Source organism: Taeniopygia guttata, chromosome Z (assembly GCF_048771995.1).
Source record: "Taeniopygia guttata chromosome Z, bTaeGut7.mat, whole genome shotgun sequence".
In the NCBI taxonomy this organism is placed as follows: Eukaryota; Metazoa; Chordata; class Aves; order Passeriformes; family Estrildidae; genus Taeniopygia; species Taeniopygia guttata.
The window spans coordinates 45,257,092-45,278,534 of record NC_133063.1 but is presented as its reverse complement, the minus strand read 5'-3'; the positions used below and the strand labels follow the sequence as shown (position 1 = coordinate 45,278,534).

The following is a 21,443-nucleotide window of genomic DNA, read 5'->3' as shown; positions in this document are numbered from 1 at the left end:
TTTCTTATTTTATTTTCTTTGCCATCACCTCTTCTATACTCTGTTAGTTATGTGGCACTTAGAGTTTTTTTGTGTGTTGAATTAACTTCCAGCCATTTGCTGCTACTACATTCTTAAATTCTTTCTGCCTTTTAGAACCACTGCGTTATGTCATGGTGACTTCTGCCTCCATCTGTGTGTTCTGACAATGTCTTTCTTGTTTTACATTTTATCTTTTCCTTATTTTTTTGTATCCTCAGATTTTTCAGAGTGCTCTTTTTCCCTCCCTCCCCCCCCCCCCCCAGTCCTAATTTGATGAGTTTCAAACTAATGTGTTTCTTCACACTGATCACAAAGATGGTCTCTGCCTGGTAAATCCACCTAAAATCTAAACCATACTCAAAATATTTTGTTGTGATCTGGAGAGAAAAGCATTAGAACTCTACTGCAGTGATAAGTCATGAGCTCTTCTTTATAGAAACACTTCCCTGTGGCTTCTAGAATGCACAAGAGTTTGAAACAAAACAATTTGCAAGTGTCTTCAGTCTTCTATCAATAGTGCCAGACTTCACCTCTTTGTGTAACTACATGCCCTTGTATTTGATCAATGCATAGTTAATCCTTCTTTTTCTTCTTATCTCTGTGTTTCCTTAATCTCCATTTACATCTTTGCATGCTTTTTGAGTAAACCATGTCTCTGAGAGATGGGCTAAATTTATATACCAGCTGTGGACTCAGTAGGGCTGAGATGGTTTGGCAGCACAAATAATGCAAACCCTGCACCCACGTCACTGTGTCAGAGTGGCACTCATGGCTATGCTCTTGACAAATGTTTCCAACAGGTTGTAACAAACACATGAAAAGGTAGATTTTCATGTCCCAAAATCAACAGTGGTAGCTCTAAGATGGCAAAAATCACTTGTGTCTGGACCAAAAGAGTTTCCAGAGGCTGGGAACTGGCAGCCCAGAGCTTCACAGCAAACAGCTTTGTCCCAGGATCTCTTCCTTTTGTTCTTCCCCTTGATACTGGACATCAGAGCAATGCCAATACATATCTCAGTGGCAACTGCCTTTTAGTGAGGCAGTGGTTTCCGTCTGCTTTCAGTTATTTTATATCTGAATATTTTCTAAATACAAGTGCAAAAACATATTAAATCTGTTCCCTAAACATCCTGTTTGAGTCAGTATTTGGTGGTGCTTTCAAATTCACATAAAATATATGCACTGAAGGGAAATCTTTAGTATGTTGCATTTTCTGTGGTGCCCAGGGCCATGGTTTTTATAGTTGTATGCTATTATTTAGGCATCTAAGTCTGTATTGCTCTTGCAATAAATACTTGATTTTACAGTCACTAGCCATCAAACATGCCCTGTGAAATATGTAATGTCAGTGAATTTAAGGCAACTGAAGTGGCTAAAATTGTTATTTTAAATCTTTACCAGGAGCTATCTAGTCAAATCTGCATCTGTTGGGCATGGTAATCTCCTAATCAGAGTAAAGTCCAAAGTCTCAACTTCTCTATTTGCTTCTTTTCAGGCTATAGGTTTTTTTTCGGGGTGGTTTTTTTTTGGTTTTTTTTTTTTTTTTTTTGAGCAGATCAATAAACAATCTCAGTGTTTTCATTTTACTAAGCAATATAATATGGATGAGTACTAGTGTAGTGGTAAATCATTAATATACTCTTTAATCATAGAGTGACCATGTCCCAAAGATGTGATTTAATAATGGAAAAAAGGCCAGTGAAGTGTGAAGATGCATCAGAAGGTGTGTTTCTAACTGATCTGGGATAGTATGGCATAATTTTAAAAGATGTGGTTTGAGAATATTTAGGATGCTGTATACATTTGTAGTTACAGACGTGGCAAAATTCTAACCTGATTTTTTTTTCAAGAATCAAAACCCATGTCAGGTTGGTATTTGGCAGAGGCGCCAAATGGCTTTTTTGAATAAGTAAAGCACTGCAGCTTCCAGATTCAATAGTCCCAAGATTTGTAAGACTCTGACACTAACAGACTACAACCCTAAAAACCAACCTGTGCTTAACATGCTTGATTCAGTCATCCTATGGCACAGATAAAGGTGATTAAAATAAGAGGACAGAAATTTCATGGAAAAATACGGGTCCTGCACAGGTGCTTCCGTGTTGTTTTCAGTGGTAATGGTTCCTGGTTAGAGAAATGAGATTATGAATGTCAGAAGAATAGACAGTATAAAAACTCTAATTATGTTTATTATATAATTTTATGCTTTATGAAAGACATTCTCTGTGACATGTTCCCTGATATCAGAGGAGCTCTTAGTGACCCAGAAAATCACCTCAATATCGTTAGGAATATGTCTGTTTGCCCAGTTTAGTGGTTATTAATTTTCATTTCTACTAGTGTGAGATATCTGAAATTTTGTTCATTTATTTCCTCACTTGGAAACCAGGTGTGAAAATTTATCCTGCTTGTATCTTGAACATTGAAACTTAACATCAATCAAGTGTAACTTTGTCAATGAACAGAAGCAACTGTAGTTGCTGGGTCTTTTTCAACTGTTCTGATCCTCCAAAACTCCAGATTTTCTGTGATAGCTCTTAATACCCACACTAAAAAAATCAGTCGTAAATATCTGTTTCTCTAATTAGGAATTTCTTCAGAATATCTTACTAGTAGAGCATACTGGAAACCTTGTATATATTGTTCAACTCCTAGTATGTTTCTCTTCTTCTGTATTGTCAGTTACTTTTAGCGAATTACTGCTCCATTATGTGATCCATGATCAGAAAAAGGGCTTTTGCAATTGCTGCTCATTTACTGAAAGCTGCTGTTATCAACACCTATCAGCCTGTCTGGAAACTTCTGTAGAGGAAAGACTGCTTGTGTACTAATAGTCTTAGCAAAGGAAGACATAAGGTGATTACCTGCACACCCAGACCCATTTCTGCCACAGGCTGTTTTGAAAGGCAGCCCATCCACTGTGAAGCCTTTTGCTCTGGGTGAGCCAAGTAGAGAAGAGATGATGTGTTGTTCTTCTATGCCTTTATCACAACCAAATTACAATCCAATCTGGGGCATGTTTGTTCAGGAGATAGCTTGCATATGGCATTTTGATGGGTGTCTTGTGACTGGGGCTGGCTCTCAGCCAGACACTAGTGATGCTGGATAAGGCACTGAGAATGGCATTCACTTTGCTGAAGAACATGTGATTCTCCTTCTGAAGGAGAGAGTGATGCTGCCTGATCTACTGAGAAAGTTTAGATTTAGCTCAAAAACTTTGTCCTAAACAGGGTTTTGCATCATTCCTCGTGGTGCTTTGACTGGTGACAGCCAGGCAGGCTTTTCAGATATATAGACACTGTTTGGAAGGATTGTTTTTATACCTGGGACTTGACATTTACATGACTTCCTTTTGTGAAGGCTGACAGCAGAGTTTGCTGGAACGACAGCTGCTTTGCTCTGCTCTGTAAGAAAGGCCAAACAAACATTCACAGAATTTTGCCCTGCTAAAGCCTGGCCAGTCTATTTCCCATGGCCATTTCTCTGTGACTGTCTGAAAACCTTTATGCTAGAATTTTCTTCAGATTCAGAAAAGACAGAAAAGTAATCACAGCTAAATTTTGCTGTTTCTTAGGGAAACTCAGATATGTTGGAAAGGTGCTGGTAGGGAGTTGAATTGTAGTGAACTTAAACCAGAGGGAAGGAGAGGGATTCAAAGGAAAGCATGAATATAATTCTAGGTTAAATTAAGCTTAACACTTGCTACAAATGGACCTCTAACCATGTAAATTAAGTGAAGTCCTGACTTCAATGAAAATAAAGACAGTATTCTGATTGATTCAGTGGGGCTAGGGTTTCACCTATGGCTGGTATGATCTAATAGGTCATTGCTAATTAAGAGCATATGTGGTCTCAATTCTTGCTGGTGGAATTAAATATTTGAGCACCAGCCACTGAGGGAATGGGGAAAGAACTGGTCCTTGAAAGAGTGGTCTGGGGAAGCTGTGCTATGGATTTCTGTACCCTGGTACAGCTTTAGATATGGGAAAAAAATTTAGCATAGGTACCAGTGTATCTTCTCCAAGATGAAAGAAAAGTAAACCAAATGCAGTAGATTTGAGAGGGAGAGCTCAATAGGGGGGAAAAAACCATAAAAAACAACAGAGAAACCTGACACAGCCATGGGCATTACTGGATTCAAGGGCATTGATCCTGAAGAGTGCTGTAAGAGATGAAATCTCTGCATGACAGCTCAGCAATATATTGTCTGCATAATAACATGTAGATTGGAGGCAATCACTGTCTATTTTCTGTGATGAAAAATCCTTTTATTACAAGCAGATTTGATAATATTTATATTTCAGTTCCAGAACTCTCACTGACTGTTGAAGTGTTTCCCTGCCTGTCCCTGCCCTCCTGCCTTTTGCCTAAAATATATACGAGAAGGGAGGTGGATGTGGTCTTGAAGACAGCTGGAGGAGAGGTGTTGGGGAAACCTGATTGTACCTTTTCAATGTTAAAGTGGTCTTTTAAGAAAGATAGAGACAGACTTTGGAAAAAGGGTATGTAACTATAGGACAAGTGGTCATGCTTTTCATCTTAATGGGCAGATTCAAGTTAGATATGATGAAGAAATGTTTCACTGTGAGAATGGGGAAACAGTGGTGCAGGTTGCCCATAATGGTGGTGGATGCCCCAACCCTGGAAACCTTCAAGGTTACTTTGGATAGGCTCTTGAGCAATCTGTTCTAGTTGAAGATGTCCCTGCTCATTGCAGGGTGATTGCACCAGGGTACCTTTAAAAGGTTCCTTCTAACCAAAACTAATCTCTGATTCTGTGATCTCAAAGCTTTAAATGCACATGCTCTCTAGAAAGGAAAGCAGCTGTTTCTTACTGACATTCACTGGATCCCAGTAGTGGCTGATGCATCTAACATAAGCCTCAAAATGGCAGATTTCATAATTGGCCCATGAAATCTGATTCTGGGCTTGAATATGGTCTTCAAGGTGTGTATTAGAATAGGACTTTTTCCTGCTTCTTAAATGGAGAAAAAATGCTAAGCTAAAAAAGCATATTTTAGGAAGGGAAGGGTGATGGCATTCAGGGATGAGAGATTGCCATGAAGTTCACACAGTGCTTCTCCTCCTCACCTGCATCTCTCTTACCTCCCCTGCATCTCTGCTCAGTTCTCCTGTGGATTTGTGCACCCTGCACAAAGCAGTAGATCAATCTCTCTTTTTTTTCCTATGTGCTGCTCTGTTGGCTCATATGTTCTGATGTGTTTCTCCTCAGCTCCACTTAAGGGGACTGGAAAAGTTGCGATTGTTGTGAACAGACCACTGCCTTTCAGATCCACACATCCAATGTCTACAGTGCTGCTTTTCTCCCCAGAAATATTTTTTTTATTTGCTATGCAGAAAAACAACCTCCCAAGCAGCCCCACTTTGGAATGGGTGGTTTTCAAAAGTGTTGTTTGATAACAAGCTTGATGTGAACTGATCTAAATTTAGACCCTACTGAAAAGAAGATCCTAGCATCTTCTTATTTGTCCCAGTGCTTGTAGTGCTGCTGCTTTATACTGAACTGACTCTGGAAACTGATCTGGGAGGAAAACACTCCCAGCCAAAGTGGCAGGGGAGGAAACAATTTTGAGCCTGTTTGTCAAACTGGATCTGAAATGGCAATTCAGGTTCCAGCTACAAAAACGTATTGCTTGGGTTGTCTACTTATCACCAGTTTTGCATCATTAAGTGTTATGCATTCTTGGCCTGATATAATTGCAGCAGATGCACACATGAACTGTTAATTATTTTATTTTTAAAACAGAAATTATGAAACAGAAAAATAACATTCCAACATGTTTGCTTTTGGAGCTAACCTACCACAGCAATCTGTTAGTTTGATAATGGTTAAACTCGCAAGCCCTTGCCTCAGCAGAGTGCAGTAGGGTACCATTAAGGCAGCCATCTGTTGAACATACATAGTGGAGGCATGAATTGCCTCACGTTTTGGGTTTCTGAGTAGTTACAACAGTCTTGTTCTCTGAATGCCACTGATCTGCACTGAAAAGTGCATGGAAAGATCAGGGTTCAGTGGAAGGTGAGCATCCAAACCTGGCATTGAAGACTGGGAACCCAGTCAGCTGAATGCTGGGTTAGGAGCAGGGAAGAGAGGAAGCCTCGTGGGCGAGGTAAATCACACGCTGATAGTAAGCACGACTCTGGCAAGAGCCTGAGCTGCTTGGGTTGCCTAGCGATTCAACAGATCTGCAAAACTCCATTTGCAGAACAACATTATGTTGGATTGATTCATCAGGATCAGCAGCAAAAACAAGTTATGTTCTATCAGAGTTTTCCTGCATTAGTTTAAAAATGAATTTAGTTGGCTCTAAGTGAACATTTATTGTAGTATCTTGAAGAACTGACTTTCCTCTATTAAAGCAGAATAATGAATCTATATGATGCCCTAACTTGAACAGTACATAAAGATTAGTAAATAAGACTCCATTTAAAATACTTATAATGTAAGTAACATGGGTCCCAATAGCCTTTCTAATGTCCATTAATGCTTATTGTGAGGATCAGAGCTCATTTTACTGAGCCATTTAGTCAAACCGTGTGATTATTTAGAAAGTTAATTCATGCATACTAAAATCTAGCTTAAGTAATGCAGAGGGTAGGAGGTAAAACTCTATGGAGACGATAGTCCTTTTTGTTATTTAATGATCAGCCATAATTAACTTGCAAATTTGAAATAATTAGAACAAATTAAAGGTATTTAACTTTGCCTCCCTAAAGAAAAATTCAAATTGCACCAAATGCAGCTTTAAATTATTCAAGTCTCAGAGGTCTGTGCCGGGTTTTTTACAATGCCTTTTCTATGATGAGAATACCAATCTGCTTTTTGTCAGAAAGCATCCTATCAAGTAATTGTTCTTTGTGTCTAATAAATGACAGCTATTCTTCTTTGTAAAAGTATTTCAGTCTCTGAAGACTACATCAGCATTTCCATGGCATTTTAATTCAATAAAACAAAAGGTTAATGTTTTTCTACTTTTTAAGGAATGAAAATACTAGCAGTATTCAATGGATCCTGAATGACATTTAAAATTTGCCATTTGTGCTCAGTGGGGATATCGCGATATGAAGCTCAGACAGGATGGAAGGAATGTTCAAGGTGTGTCTTGGTGATGGTGTACTTGGATATTCATAATGAGGCAGCAGTGTTGAGATTTGCTTCTTTTTTGGTCACACTACATAGCCTGCCCTGGTATGTAGGGTAGGTAGGTTAATAAGGTCTTTATTTAGATGGTCTTCTCTGTTGGGTAACTACCAAGGAGTGCCAAGAAAACTCATTGGTTATTGTGGTGACCTGCAGGAAGTCCTACTAACCATGGTGCCTTTGAGTGACATGCAGGGTAGTTGGATTTGAAAATAGACAAGAATCTGTTTTGCTGCTAAATCTCTCCAGACATAAATAGCCGATTCCTTTTGACCATATGTTGAGTTTAAATTTCCATGTTGTAATAGTCACATCATTCGTTTTACTAATTATTCCAGAGGTGAATGAGTAATTATGTTCTGAAACAGATTTTTTTCCTTATGTTTTCTTTGTTTAATTGTGCTAGATAGTTAATTACTTCTTTTTTAAATTTCTCTACATTATCCCTTTCTCTACTTGGTCTCCACAGCTTTCAGATAAAGTGTCATTTTAAAATTTGAGACTCTATCCTTACTTAAGCAAAACTTTAGAATGAGCTGACTTCTATTATATACTAAACAATGAGGCTCTAGTTGTTTAGTAAGGTTATAAATGCAAATACACTTGCTTTTGTTATGTATTATACCTTAGCTTATGTCATTTCTTCTTAGTGTCTGTTTCTGTTTGAATTGTGTCTGCCAATGAAGTATTTAAAACAGAACTCAGTATTATAGAGCTAACTGCACCATAGAAGATACTGCATTTAGAAGGAGAACCGGTTGAGTAATCCCCTCCTTATCTAAAAGCCAATGGTCACTGTCTTCACATGAGGACTATAGGTTGCAGTCAAATGTGCTTTAAACAGCTCAAAAAGCATCCAAATAATGACAGCCTCTCTGCTTTTTAAAATGCTGTTAATCATCCCAAGTCCAGGCAAATGGAATATCAGGTCCTATTTTATCAGAGAAATCTGGTCATGTATTACACCTTTAAGCCTCTTTAAGCAGTTGTGAGGTTCCAAAACCACCTCTTGGAGCTCTTGTAGTTGCAGGAATTAGTAGGGTAATAATTTTATATAATTCAAATAAGGTACTAATTTAGTTCACAATAAATTTTAAAAATACTTTGCAGTATTATTAGTAGCCACACAGTTAGAAGCCCTAAAGTAAACGGAGGTTATTTGGAGAAGTTGTATCCAACACTTCAGTCAGTTATTATAGGTCACAAGCCATTATATACTGTTCTGCATTACCAATACAGGAGTAGTTCTAATTGCCCAACAGGCTCAGTGGGCCCTATTAAACAATGTCTTATACAGCACATTGATGGGAAACTTCTAATTTAGCTATCATTTCCTGCTTTTTCCTCAGATCTACAGTAATTTCAGTCAGTGCAAGCTTTTAGGTAAAACATTCTTGTGATTCCGTCTCCACAAAGCTGTATCGTAACTAATAAAAGCTCAGTGACAGTCTTTGGGTTGCTAATGTAAAATTGGTGCTTAAACAGGAAGAAGTTGTATCATAGAAATATAGAATGGTTTAGGTTGGAAAAGACCTCTAAGTTCACAGAATCCAGCTGTTAAGATTTTTTTAATCTTCTAATAACTTTAAAAAGCTGTTTTTTGCTTCCATGGTTGCAAGTAGATCAATATGATCTTGGAATGAATTGTATCATTTCATGTGGATAATACAAATATTTTTTTAATATTTTTAATTTCTTTTATAAAGGAACCTTTTATGACAGGGACTAATGACTTACATATGTTGGGAATTGTTATTTAAAGCAGTAGTTATTTCCCAGAGTTATTTCCCAAATTTTCAGAATTTGAAAGCAGTAGCTTTTCTTTACTGAGAGAAATGTGGGTCTTCCTCCTGTCTGCCCACAACATTTTGAGATACCTGTATCTGCAAAGCTTGAGGTCATAATTGCTCCCCATCACCAGATTTGCTTCCTGCCTCTATCCATGCAGTGTTTATGATTGTGTGTTGAAGTTTGTCTTGAACCATAGTGGTTCTGATTTCTCTTTCCTTACTTTACTCAAAGTATTGCACTTCTGCACCAGATTCTCTCCCACCAGTTTGTTCATACATTCTCTATAATGTTTAAAAGTACCTCTGTTCATCAATCTCACCTCTTGGTTTCCTCTCTTCTCATCCGTTTTCTTCTTGAATCAGCTTCTCACTGTCCCTGGAGGCTTTAAAAAAAACATATAGATTTGGTACTTGGGGATGTGGTTCAGCAGTGGCCTTGGCAGTTGTACTCAGATGATCTCAGAAATCCTTTCCAATAAAAATGATTATGGGATTCTGTGATCTGCTTCCCTTTTGCAAACTAAAATTTCAGATTTCTCTTCACATAATCTTCTTTGTTTTCCCTGTATTCTAGTGAAGTGAATATTTTAAAAAAATTATTCTTTCTACCAATTTTAGCCCGTTGTGCTGGACAAAATCTGTATTCATCTTCATTTGCATGTCTTCATCCTACTGGTGCTGTTCTAACCACTTGAGAAATCCAGGACCTAATGCTTTAGGAAATGTGCCCAATGCTGCAAAACTCCAAATACAGTTGTCAGGGTGCTGCTGGCTGCTGATAACTAAAGACTCCTGATAAAGTGTGTTGGTAACTCTTCAAGCCTTAGGCATTCTGCTTTCAGAAATTATAAATGGATTCAACAAGAGCTCAACCAGCAGCATTATGTTTATGCTTCTGGAGAGTAAAAGTTGGTAGAGAGCTGGGTGCAGTGTTAAAGGGCCAAATGCATCATGTAACAGCACGGTCTTTCTTTCCTCCAGTGTCCCGGTGTTGAAACATGAAGATTATTTACTGAGGACATCTCCAGTGAGCAAAAACTCCAGAAAACCAGGGAGCAGTCATGGGAACAGTTCAGAGAAAAAAATGGTTGGCTTTGGTGTAAATGTGGATGATGGACAAAGCCCTCAAATGCAGACCAAGAGGGAAGGCACCAAGTCCAGGAAAGGTAAGGGGAAGTATACTGTATTGCAGGGCCATGAGTGTGCTGGTGTGTTCATAATATATCAGTAAAATGCACAATTAAAGGAAGAAGTTTTGCAGGTGTTTAAAACAACCTAAGAGAAGGTGGTAGCTCCTTATTTAAAGAAAAAAAAAAACCAAACAAGTGGAGATCCTGTCTACTCTTCCTGATGAAAGAGAAAAAAGTAGCCCCTTAGTCTCAGAAAACTCCTTCAATGATTTGTTTTTTAACTTCCCAAAAGGTAGTGAGAATAAGTGCAGTGGGGTTTGCTCTTCAAATATAATCATTGCATTCTTTTCCTTGAGTGATGACTTCACCATCACAACCTGCTATTTTACCACACAGGGATGTCTGTACTGCTATCCTAGAACCTGTCCTGCCCTTAGCTTAGTGCCTCCACTTAAGGAGCAGAGATGCAATCTTTTCTCTCTTATGAAGAGAAAAGGTTGGGAAAAAAAGCAGCTTGGATGTTTCACTGCTTAGCCTTGAACATAATCCTTGGATCAATTATGAACTAGCTTTTTTTTATTATTTTTTTATTTTAACTTGTCAGCCGGGTTGCCGTATATGTCAGCATAAAAATAAAGAAAATGGCAAAATGAGAAGAAATGCGGTGCAGTTCTCAAAGGAACAAATAACTTGTGTTATTGGTTAAGACCGTACCAACATTAAAAAACAGCTCCTGTGAAGAAACTTTCAAAAGGGTATCATCAGCCTGGACCCAAACAGTGGCTGAGGTTAATCTCTGCCAAGGCACAGCTACAAAAGTTGGAAGCCTGTAAAGGGCTTGTGTCCAAAAAAATCAATTTCTAATTTGAAACAAAATCATTTTTGACTAACAGGGGTTCAGGACCCATTACTTTTGCTGTATAATCTGCTGACATTTCACACTTTCTGTTGTGCACAATGAATCCTAATAGTCATTTTATAACATTGCTACACCAATCAATTTAAGCAAGAGAAAGCCGTTACAATTCTGCAAAGTTTCAGGGGCAATTTTCACTGATGGTTTTCTTTTATGGTTTTTTTCAGCTATCAATTTTTTTTTCTTCTCTTTTCCTCTTCCTTCTGCCCCCCTCCTTCTCTATGCTGCAGTGATGAAACAAGGATTTTTCACAGCTGGATGGTGGGTTTTGTTCCTTAGACTGGGGTAGTCTCCAAAAGTAATTTATCTTCCATAGATTCAGGGGAAAATATCCAATCTGGTCTCTTCTTCATTCATTCATTCATTTCATTTTGTAGGACTGAGGAGAAGTTACAAGCTGCATCTGGCTATTGCACATAGCAACTGAGCTGCACCTCTGCTGATTTAGTGATTGTAGCGGTCAGCATGATCTCTTAAGATGGTGGACATCTTTTGCAAGCACTTATTGGGATTGCTGGTTTTTATGGTATAGAGCTGCATTGCAAAATTTAACTTACAAACATTGTCACTTGCTGTGATAGCTGATAAAGTTCAGAGGAATGCTTTCAAGCTGTGGAACAACCTCAGCTCTATTACTGATTTGAATGGTTGTTTATCACAAGGCAAATTACCTAGCACTAATCACTGAAGTTGAAGTCTTCTGTATTTAGTACCTTTTTAATTGGCTTCCTTCTGTTATATATTTGGACTCCTTTAGCAAGCACACAAACGTACTTGTAAAGTGTTTTTTCCATCTTAGGGGATCACCAGGACACAATGTCAAGATTTTTAATTCTGAATAGCCTGGGCTTAGTTGGCTCTGTCCTTTCTTTTGCTGTCCTTTCTCATCTGCTGCTGACCTGGGATTTCTGGTTCAATGCAGTATGAGAAAGGGGAGTGAAATCCACAAGGTGATATCTTGAGGCATGAAGCTTAAAGTAATTTAGCCACATAACTGAAGGTGGCTTTTTGGTTGGAACACAGTAGTGCTGTGTACAGAAACATGTTCAGGTGAAAACTTCTCAACCATCAGATGCTGACCTATTGCTACAGAGGTTTATTTTTTCTTATGATGGTATTAGTCTGGTCTGTTTATATGTTTTGCAGGATGTTGTCTCTATCCAAGCACTCCTTAGTGCAGTGCAAGTTATCTGAGCCCTTGGGCTTGCTGTACCACCAGGAATGGTGGCTGTATCAGTAGTAGTGTCTCTCCAGCGCAGCACAGGCACTTGTATCAGGTTTAAAATTATTGAACAGGAAGCTGTCCTCATCCTGGAATGGTGGAAGGCTTTCCTGCCTACAGGACTGCTCACTTGCTGTGACAACAGTGGGTTTGAAAATGGTGATTTTCTATCAAGTGTACTTTTTCTTTCTCCCTGACAATGGTTAGTAATGGGGAGAAGAGCATTGTTAATGTGGTCCCTTCACCTTGTGGAGTGGAAAGGGTTGCATCTGCTCTCTTTTGAGGGTGGAAGCTTACTGGAGCAACTTAGGAAATCAATTTTTATTCCCTCATTGTTGATTTTTGACTTCTGTTTCTGCTTGCTCCTTAGTTTTTATGCCTGTGCTTCAGCAGGTGTTTGTGTCTTGTAGTCAAACTTTTTTAGTATTGCCAGCAAAACTTTAAGTAGTTGAAGCAATCCCGAAGTCTTAGATCCTTTCAGCAGTAAATTGTTTTTATTGGTGTCACCAACAGCTATGTCAACGTGTACTAAAAGCTAAGAACTTGTCCAGTTAAAAAGCACTGGAGTACAGAAGCTTGTGTTTCTCTTCCTTTTTGCTCTTGAAAATTTTGCTGTGAGGCTGGGAAACTTAGATCCATTGCACTGTGCAATATTCAGCAATTAGCTACATTTCTGTTTAAAGTATTCATCTTTACTGAACACTTCCTGAAGTACTCTGCATTGAAACGAAAGAACAGTTTTCTCCTTTGTTTCTTCTTGTTGGACATAACTTCTGCATGATGTTGTATAGTGTGCACACTTTCCTTTTTTATATGCAAAAGAAAAAGCCAGAGAAGAAAAATTATTTTAGCTCATTTTAGCCCTGTACTTTTCCAGGGGCTGATTTCTCTAGATAGTGTTTGTTTTTCAGTAGTTTTTCTGATGTAGCTTCTTAGGGATTCAGGATCTGGGACATCTTCCCTTGAGGGAAGACGCTTCCGTACAATTGAATAGAGCAATTAGTTAATATTAGTGAAGTGCTTTGAAGATGTGAAGTACTATATAAATGTTAAGTCTTATGAATATTACTATTATTCAAGTCATAAAGATTTCTTTTATGATTATCAACCTAGATTTCCCATTGCTTGCTTTCATTCCATTGCTGCTTGAACCAGCCTCATCCATATTTCTTCATTCTTAATGTTTACACTTCTAAAATATAGACTGCTGTATTTCCCCACTTTCATAATGTTTTAGTTGTCTGTTTTTCAAGCAGAAATATATGGCTATTTGACTTTTCTCAAATGATTCTTTAATCTACTTTAAATAATCTTGTACCAAGTTAGCCAAATTGAAAATAGTATTCTTAACATTACCATTTAGGAGACATTTATAATTGCTTTGAGGGTAGCTTGCCTTGTAAGCTTATATCTATGGGTTTTTTTTGTGAATTTTTGCTGCTGTAGGTTCTTTCCATTGGTGTCAGGATTTAAATTACCACACTATGGAAGAGTTTTTTCTTTTTTTCCAGGGGTAAATGTGTCTATCTTTTTCCACATTTCTTGCTTCTCTAGATCATCTGCAATGTCTCCAGTCTCATGCTGTCTTCTAACACCTGCAATCTAATTAATTTGCTGTCATTTGTATCACCCCAGTTCTCTATGACTTTCCATAAATAATTACCAGTCACTTCATAAATTCATTAACTAATTCCCTTTAGCCCTGAAATATATATCCTTCAGACTAAAGATTTGGTATCTTTTTTTTCCCCCCTGGTAGTTTCTTTTCATCAGCTTTATATAGACAGGTATTATACATCAACAGGGTCTTCATTATCCTCTGCTTGCCAATTTTCCCTTATTTATTTTTTTTCTCATAATATATTTTAAAATTAGTAGTAGCCTGGACATTTTTGGGAATTTTATTGATTTAATCATCGTTATATATTTGCTTGTTCCTGAGTGTTTCTTTTTCCTCAAAAGACTTGCATGCCTTTTCCAAGATGTATTTTTAAACTTTTTTTTTTTTTAAATATACATTTATTTGGGATTTCTTTATGCCTCTGCTTTATGTCTGTGCAGCCTAACAGCTGCAGTGAATTCCTGCTGGGTTCCTTTTCTTGTTTTCTTTTTCTAGGTCTGGTAATATTTTCAAACTTGGGTATTTGAACAGTGCCCTTGAGGCTGTGTTGGCCACTTCTGAGTCCATATATTGTCTTTTTTTGCAGAGATACATCTCATTTTCTGTGGATGTAGTATGTTGATGGTGTGCCAGCCTTGTCTTGTATTAGCAATTGAATATTTTCTCCTGTGTTAACAAGATTTATATTACTTTGGTGTTAGTTTCTTAGAATTCAGCTGCCTCATTCCACTGTCACATTAAATGATTTCTAAATATCTCTTATTCTATCATAAAGTCAAAACTCTGAGCAAGATGCTTCCAGTCTTTATATGCGTACCCACTCTTCTCATCATGAATTGGCACACTATCAAGTTACCAGGGACACACAATCAGCATATATCCCCATGATATTTCCAGACTTCCTTCACTGATAATTAACTCTTTGTTAGGCAAGATTTTTTTCACTGCATGGTGCTGAAATACAGTTCATTATAGCAGGGTGATAACTTTTTTTTTGTTATTCTCCCTAAAATACATCTTAAAACATGTGGATTTATTCAAATGTATATATTTGTATAAATCTTAGATCAAAGCATTTTTTAAATAATTCCTTGGCCATTGTACATTTTACACTGAAGCTAGAATTACAACTTTGTGGTGCTTCTTGTTGCAGCATGGCTGATAGATAATGCTTCTGTTCGCAGAGCTGAGAAATATTTGGTCATCACAGGGTTACATAAGGAGCTAAACATTGGTTTGACTTCAGTTTTTGCTGATATGTTTAGTTGTCCCTATTCTGACTCTAGCTAAGTGATGTTTGTTGCACATAGCTAATTAGGCTAGATTTAAAAAGCCCAAATTCACAGGTTTTTGTGTGGTAGATCAGGTAGCTCCTAATTTTCCTATTTCCCTTTACCTCTTATTTACATGTATGCTATCTGTCTTACTAAATCTGATCAATGAAACTCAGTTCTCAGGTGAGCAGATGAAAAGTTGTCTGAACCACCAGCCTTCAAGGGTTGTCTTCAGTCCATCTGGCATCCAGTTCATAGTGGTTAGCTGCTTAACATCAACAGCCTGGGCAGCGGGACAGGATGCACCTTCAGTAAGTTTGCAGGCTTGGGGAAGCAGTCAGTGTGCTGGAGAACAGGGCACAGTATTCAAGGGACCTTAAGAAGTTGGGAAAATGATTTGACAGAACCTTTTTTAGGAAAAAGGGAAATGCCAGTGACCTTCAGCTGGATGGAACTGACACTGAAGAAACCCTGAATGCAGTTTTGCAAGAAAAGAATGGGGTGTCCTGCTAAACAGCAGTGAGTCAGTAATGTGCCTGTGTGATGGACCTTTTACTGGGCCATAATCATACAAGTGTGGTCATCAGAGTGCTGAAATGATATTTACCCCCAGTTAGCTCAGTGAGACTGTGTCCATAAATGCTGTGTCCAGTCTGGGACTCCACAGAACACAGACAAACAGCACTGACAAACTGTAGGAAGTCTGGCAGAGGCAGCCAGGACAGCCATAGGGCTGAAGCAAGAGACTGAGAAGGCTGAGTGCATTCAGCTGTAAGAAGACACGACTCAGCATGGATCTTGCTTCTTGCTTTAGCTACCTTAGGAGAGGGTGTAGAGAAGAGGGAATGAGCCTTCTTCGAAGTCATCATCAGCCACACAAGAGACAACAGGGAAAAGTCACAACTCAGAAGATTCTGATTAGCTATACAGGAAACATTTTTGACTATGAGGCTGGTCAAACAGTGGAACCAGAAGAGTTTCCCAGAGAGGTTCTATCAGTGAGATATTCAGCACCTAATGTGATAAATGTCTGAAACCTCTTGATGCTGTTTGAATGGAGGCATGACCTCTAAACTTCACTTTTAAACCTAAATTATTTTTTAATTCAAGACTTACTTGGAGGTGGGAAGAAGGAACGGATTCTCAGTTCTATTTTATTTAAATGAAATACTATTGCAGTGATATTTACACTTGGAGAATTAACATCTTAAAGCATGTCATGAGAACTACATCTGTGAAACAAGCTGAATCCCGTGGGCCACTTAACAATTAATAACCATGCAAGTCTGTCAAGCTCTGGGTAGTAAGATGGGGACTGGAGAGTGTGTCTTATTCTACAGATTTGATTCTGCATGGTCCTGAAAAGGATGCTGTGCACAGTACTATCAACTGATGCACTCTCTGTCATTTCTCTGTGTATATTTCTCACTGAAAAACTGTTTCAGTTTTTTGTTCCAATGTCCCAGTAAGGTAGAATTGAGAAACATCTATTCCAAAATCTCTAGCTTCTGATGCCTGGTTTGTCTTCACTTCATTCCACAGCGACAACTTCAGGACTTAGGAAGGATGCAGCCATTTCTCGTGGGTTGATGGGCAGCAGCAAAGTGCCTGCAACCACAGCCGTATCACCGATTCAGCATGACTCTTCACGGTAAGCTGCTGGGTGATCTCTGGTTTAAGATCCTGCAAACACAACCACCAAATTCTCCCAGATGCAGGGAAGTGACTGAATTTCTATGATGTTTCATATTAGCACAAGCTGAATAGTATAAGCTAAAACCTGCCATATCCTTTTGACATTTATAGTAAGCCTTAAGTTGCATGTTAGAATAAAAAACCCAAGAATATGCCAAGTTCTAACATTTTAATTTTACTTAGATTTTGAACAGAAAGTATTTTATGTTTCAAGTCCTGACACATTAAATACCTTTGTAAATAATTTTAATGGACAGTGTTAACCCTGTTAGGTTTTACATTTGCTTGACGATTTTAATCCCTTGCCATTGGCCTGCCTCCTCCCCCACTCCCATTTTTATCAAATGACATTTCTTTTAAAATGTTTTGTATGAGAGTTATTTTATGTTTAATGACAAGCAACAAAATCACATTAAGTCAGCAATTCCTGATTATACTATATGTCTGCACTAAATGCACTGGAAAAGCAGCATTATCACTTCTGTTCCAATGAAAAAACTAAAAGCAGCATTGTTGTTACGCTTATAGGTCTGAAAACAACTTCCCTTCTTCAGGCAGGATTACATTTCTAGAGGTAACAGCCTAGAAGCATGGCATACGATCCCTGCTTTTCTTTATCATATCCCACATTTTCTCATAATAAAATCTTCAGTATAGCAACAAAAAAGCAGATTGAAATATGAACTTGTACTGTTTTATACCACTAGTTAGATAACAGTACAGTGGCATAACAGGAATGTGCAACTGTTCATGAGAGGAGTTAAATGTTTCTTGGAGGATGAGAGGGCTAGAATCAGATTTATTCTTTTCTTGGCCCAGTGGACTTGGAAAATGTATGCTTAATATTATCCATGTATTCTTGGCAGCAGCTGGCAGTTTATTTCTATCTTCTGAGAGAACTTGTGATATATAATAGGTGAAAAATCACTATCAATATTGACAAATTTGTACTTACTTGTTATGGAAACATAACAATTTTTTTCTCTTCATAACACAACTTTTTTTTCTCTTCTGATGGAAGGGATGATAATTCTTGGAGGATTTAAGAACTGAGTGAGATTGGGCTGTTTCCCACAAATAGCTGTTTGTTTAAACTAACAGAAACCACAAGATTGCCTAACCATTTCTCTTAGAAGCAGTGGTTACCTTTGCAAGGCAGGCATAGCAGATAAAGTGTGTGTAAAGATACTGCTTGATACTGTCGAATAGTGCTAGGTTGAGATTCCATTCAAGCACTGAGGAGTAGATATAATTATGCACATCATATGAAGATTTCTCAGAAAAAGAAATTTTATTCAAGAGGATTGATGGCCTATTCTTTTCCACAGAGGGGAGTAAAATATTTGTTGAAGTATGCTGTTAGAAATCATACCGTAAAGTGATCAGTAAAAGGAGTCTGATTAGCTGTCATCTTTAGAGTATTATTTTACCAGTTGATGAAAAATCCTATATTTCTGGGCACTTTCTCCCATGTTTCCTCTCTTTCTTTCCTACCATTGGTGCTGTAGGTATTATTAACTAGGTTAAACAGCCATGTTGTGTTTTCCCTTACTCCTGGCCTTCTCTAATTAACAATGTCAAATGGACAAGTATTTCTGGGGAAACCTGAAGCTGATTCTATCCTTCACTGAAAAACCTGCTTGGGCAGCAGGTCAGTCTCAATTTATCACTGAATGGTTATAAGCTTAGACTGCAGGTTTAACTAACTAAATTAATCAATATTGAGGATTATTGCTGCTTTTGTGCCACTAAAGTTAGGGTTTGTCAGCATGTTCATTATGATCTGTGATTTGGGGGGGTTAACAGCTTAACCACAACAGTTGGCACAGATCTGAAACTTGCAACACAAAGCCCTAGCCTAAGAGCAAATTTATTTATTCAGCAGTACATGTGAACCTAATTACTTTTGACTATTTAAATTTATAGGACTAGATTCAACTCTTGTTTGTGCCAGCTTTAACTAGCACAAACCCTGGCACCCAGCAGTAGCAGCAATGCAAAGCCTGCCAGAGAGAAGGTGCTGGAAAGCGACAGAAGCTCCCTGGCAGCGAGAGGTATCAGGGTGCTAGCACAGCTTCTGGGGAGGGCGTCTTTGGTAAGCAGGCATGGCAGGTAGATGTGTTGGCATGATAGCCTGCCTTGGCAGGGCTCAACTGGTGGCTTCAGAGCGTTACAGCTACCTCCTGCTTGAGAAAGAATTGCTGCAGTCCTACTTCCTCCCCTGTCTCAGAATGAATCATGTCATGAACAAGGAGTAAGTGTCCCTGGAAGGTAGATATAAACCTTGAGAGCCTTAGTGCTAGACCTGTAGAAGGACTAGTCTCACAAAATGAGTGTGTACAAGGTGATTTCAGTGATATCTCTGAAAGGAAAAGAAAACCTCAGCTTTTCCTTATCTGGCATCTGGAGCTGGGCTAATAGTGAATTTGTTTACCTGTCAGGCTTTTGTGCATGACTATCGCTGCCTTCCATAGCATGGCCAAACACTGCAAGTTTGGTTATCCAGTGTTCTTAAGCCAAGTGTCTACACCTGCATGAGGCCCTTGAAATTATGTTCACAGCAGGTCTGGAAAGCTCTTCTAATCCATGTGCTCATTTATCTAGACCAAAGCAAATATATTTGGGAAAAAAAAATTCACAGATTGGGGCTGGGTAAATTTGGAAGAGTTTGTTCCTAAAGCATGGTTACTCTGATTGTGTTAAATATTACCTTTTTGGTGACCAGTTGCATTTTTGCATAACTGGTGTTTGCCTAGAAAAGAGTGTCTGTGTTTCTGCTGAACTGGAGGCGGAAGCACAGGGGAAGTAGTGAAGCACAGGGGAAGTACTGGCATGTTGATGCTTTCATTTGGTAATGAAATTTTTATATAAACTAGATCTTACCTTATTTATTCTAGTTATTCTCAGGTACTTACTTCAGCGAAACAAATGTTGTATTGCATACAGGAGGGAAACTGCACTAAATTAAAGTATTCAGCTATTTCTGGGGGAATAAAAAAAAAGGAAGTTGTGAATTGTACATTCTGAAATACCATTTAATTTGATTACAACTCTGTTGCAATTGTCAGGCTCTCCCCACGTAGTGTGGAGTTTGGCACAGTAAGTCCTATAACACTGCAGAAATTAAGCACCTAAAAAGACACAGGCCAAGTTTGTTTTGCTCACCATGGAAACAGATAATTCTCCTGTAGTGTTTTTCACTTTGGACAAAGCGAATTCAAGAACAGTTAGGTAAATGAAGGGACTGTGTGATAGTCAGAGATTTCAGCATTAAGTCTTGGGTTTTTGGATGCAGTTTCAAATCAAAACTTTCATACTTACTGAACGCTTTTTCTTAGAGGGAAGTTTCTTGTGGCCAATAAAAGAAGAGATTTAGAAGTTCTTGCAATACGAATGCTGTATTTGAGCTGTATTATTATCTGTTAGACTACAGTGGCCTGTTGAAGTTCTTATAAACAGATTGTGTTGTGTAAATTCATGTTTAGGGACATTTTAAAAACAAAACTATTTGCCCAATTGCCCAGCCCATCTCAGGTGAATGTGTACTCAGGGACTTTTAAGCAAAATAATATCTGATGTAAAATATAATGTGCAGGATTGTATACTTAATAATGCACACTGGAATTGTCTAAAGTAGATCTGTTGTTCTGAGTGTTAGGAAATATGACAATGATGAGATTCAAGGTTTGTCTTACTTATGTGGTAGTTGATTTTCACATCTTTGCATTTTGGATGCTTAAATACAAATATCAAGACAATTTCTGAAGTTCTTTAGACTGTAAGATCTAAGCAAGCACTGCCAAAGTACTAGAATTGTTTTTTCTCAAGATCAGACACCACTCAAGATTCAAAAGGAGCAGAAAATTTCCATTCCAGATTTAACTTAGGAACATTTAAAGAGATTTAAAGGGTGTTTGGAGTAGGGGGGTGAGTTAGTTTCTGAAAGTGGTAGGAGACGCAAGTTTTGCCTACTCCCTGAGAAAGCCAGCAGTGCAAAAAGTCTAATGTAGTTCCATATGCAAGTGATAAAACCAGACATTGGCAAATTAATCTCTCTTATTCACAGTGTAGGTTGTTAATTGTTCTCTCTGCTGGCTGTCGATATAATGTGAAATTTTCATTCCCCATTCAAGATGGAAAAAGTTGTGGCTGAAAATGTTAACATTTGCATTTTTATTTGTTGATTTATTTAAAGGACAGCCTCTCTTATAGCAATCCATCACTCAGTGACACCCCAAATATGAATAATGTATTGTAGACTTGCGGTTACAATGTGTAATAAGTGCCAGAGACAGTAGAAGAATGTTAACTATGTTGCAAATGTAATATTTATCGACTCATACTTTATTGCTTTCGAGGTTCAATAATACTGACCATAGGACATTAATATCACTTATCTTGATTTTAGTTGGGCACCTCTATATGTAGAAATAACCCATCTATCCCATACTTACAAAATAAATGTGAATTTTACAGCTCTTTGTAAGAAGTGCATTGTAGGTTTCTTGGCTTACTGCTCACAGTTCTCCTTTTCTACCTTCTCATTTACCTGTACCTGACACTGATCCCCCTCCAGTTGCCTGACCCAGGTGGTGAACACCTCAGCAGTTTC

General features: G+C 38.1%; 1 protein-coding gene across 1 annotated transcript in view; it reads left to right on the top strand.

The window, feature by feature from the left end:
- The window catches only part of KIAA1328 (KIAA1328 ortholog), a 171,279-nt gene that overhangs the window by 124,259 nt on the left and 25,577 nt on the right, over nucleotides 1–21,443 (top strand). Inside the window, 2 exon segments of the mRNA XM_030258714.4 lie at nucleotides 9,955–10,139; nucleotides 16,679–16,787. Coding sequence (XP_030114574.2) covers nucleotides 9,955–10,139; nucleotides 16,679–16,787 — 294 coding nt within the window.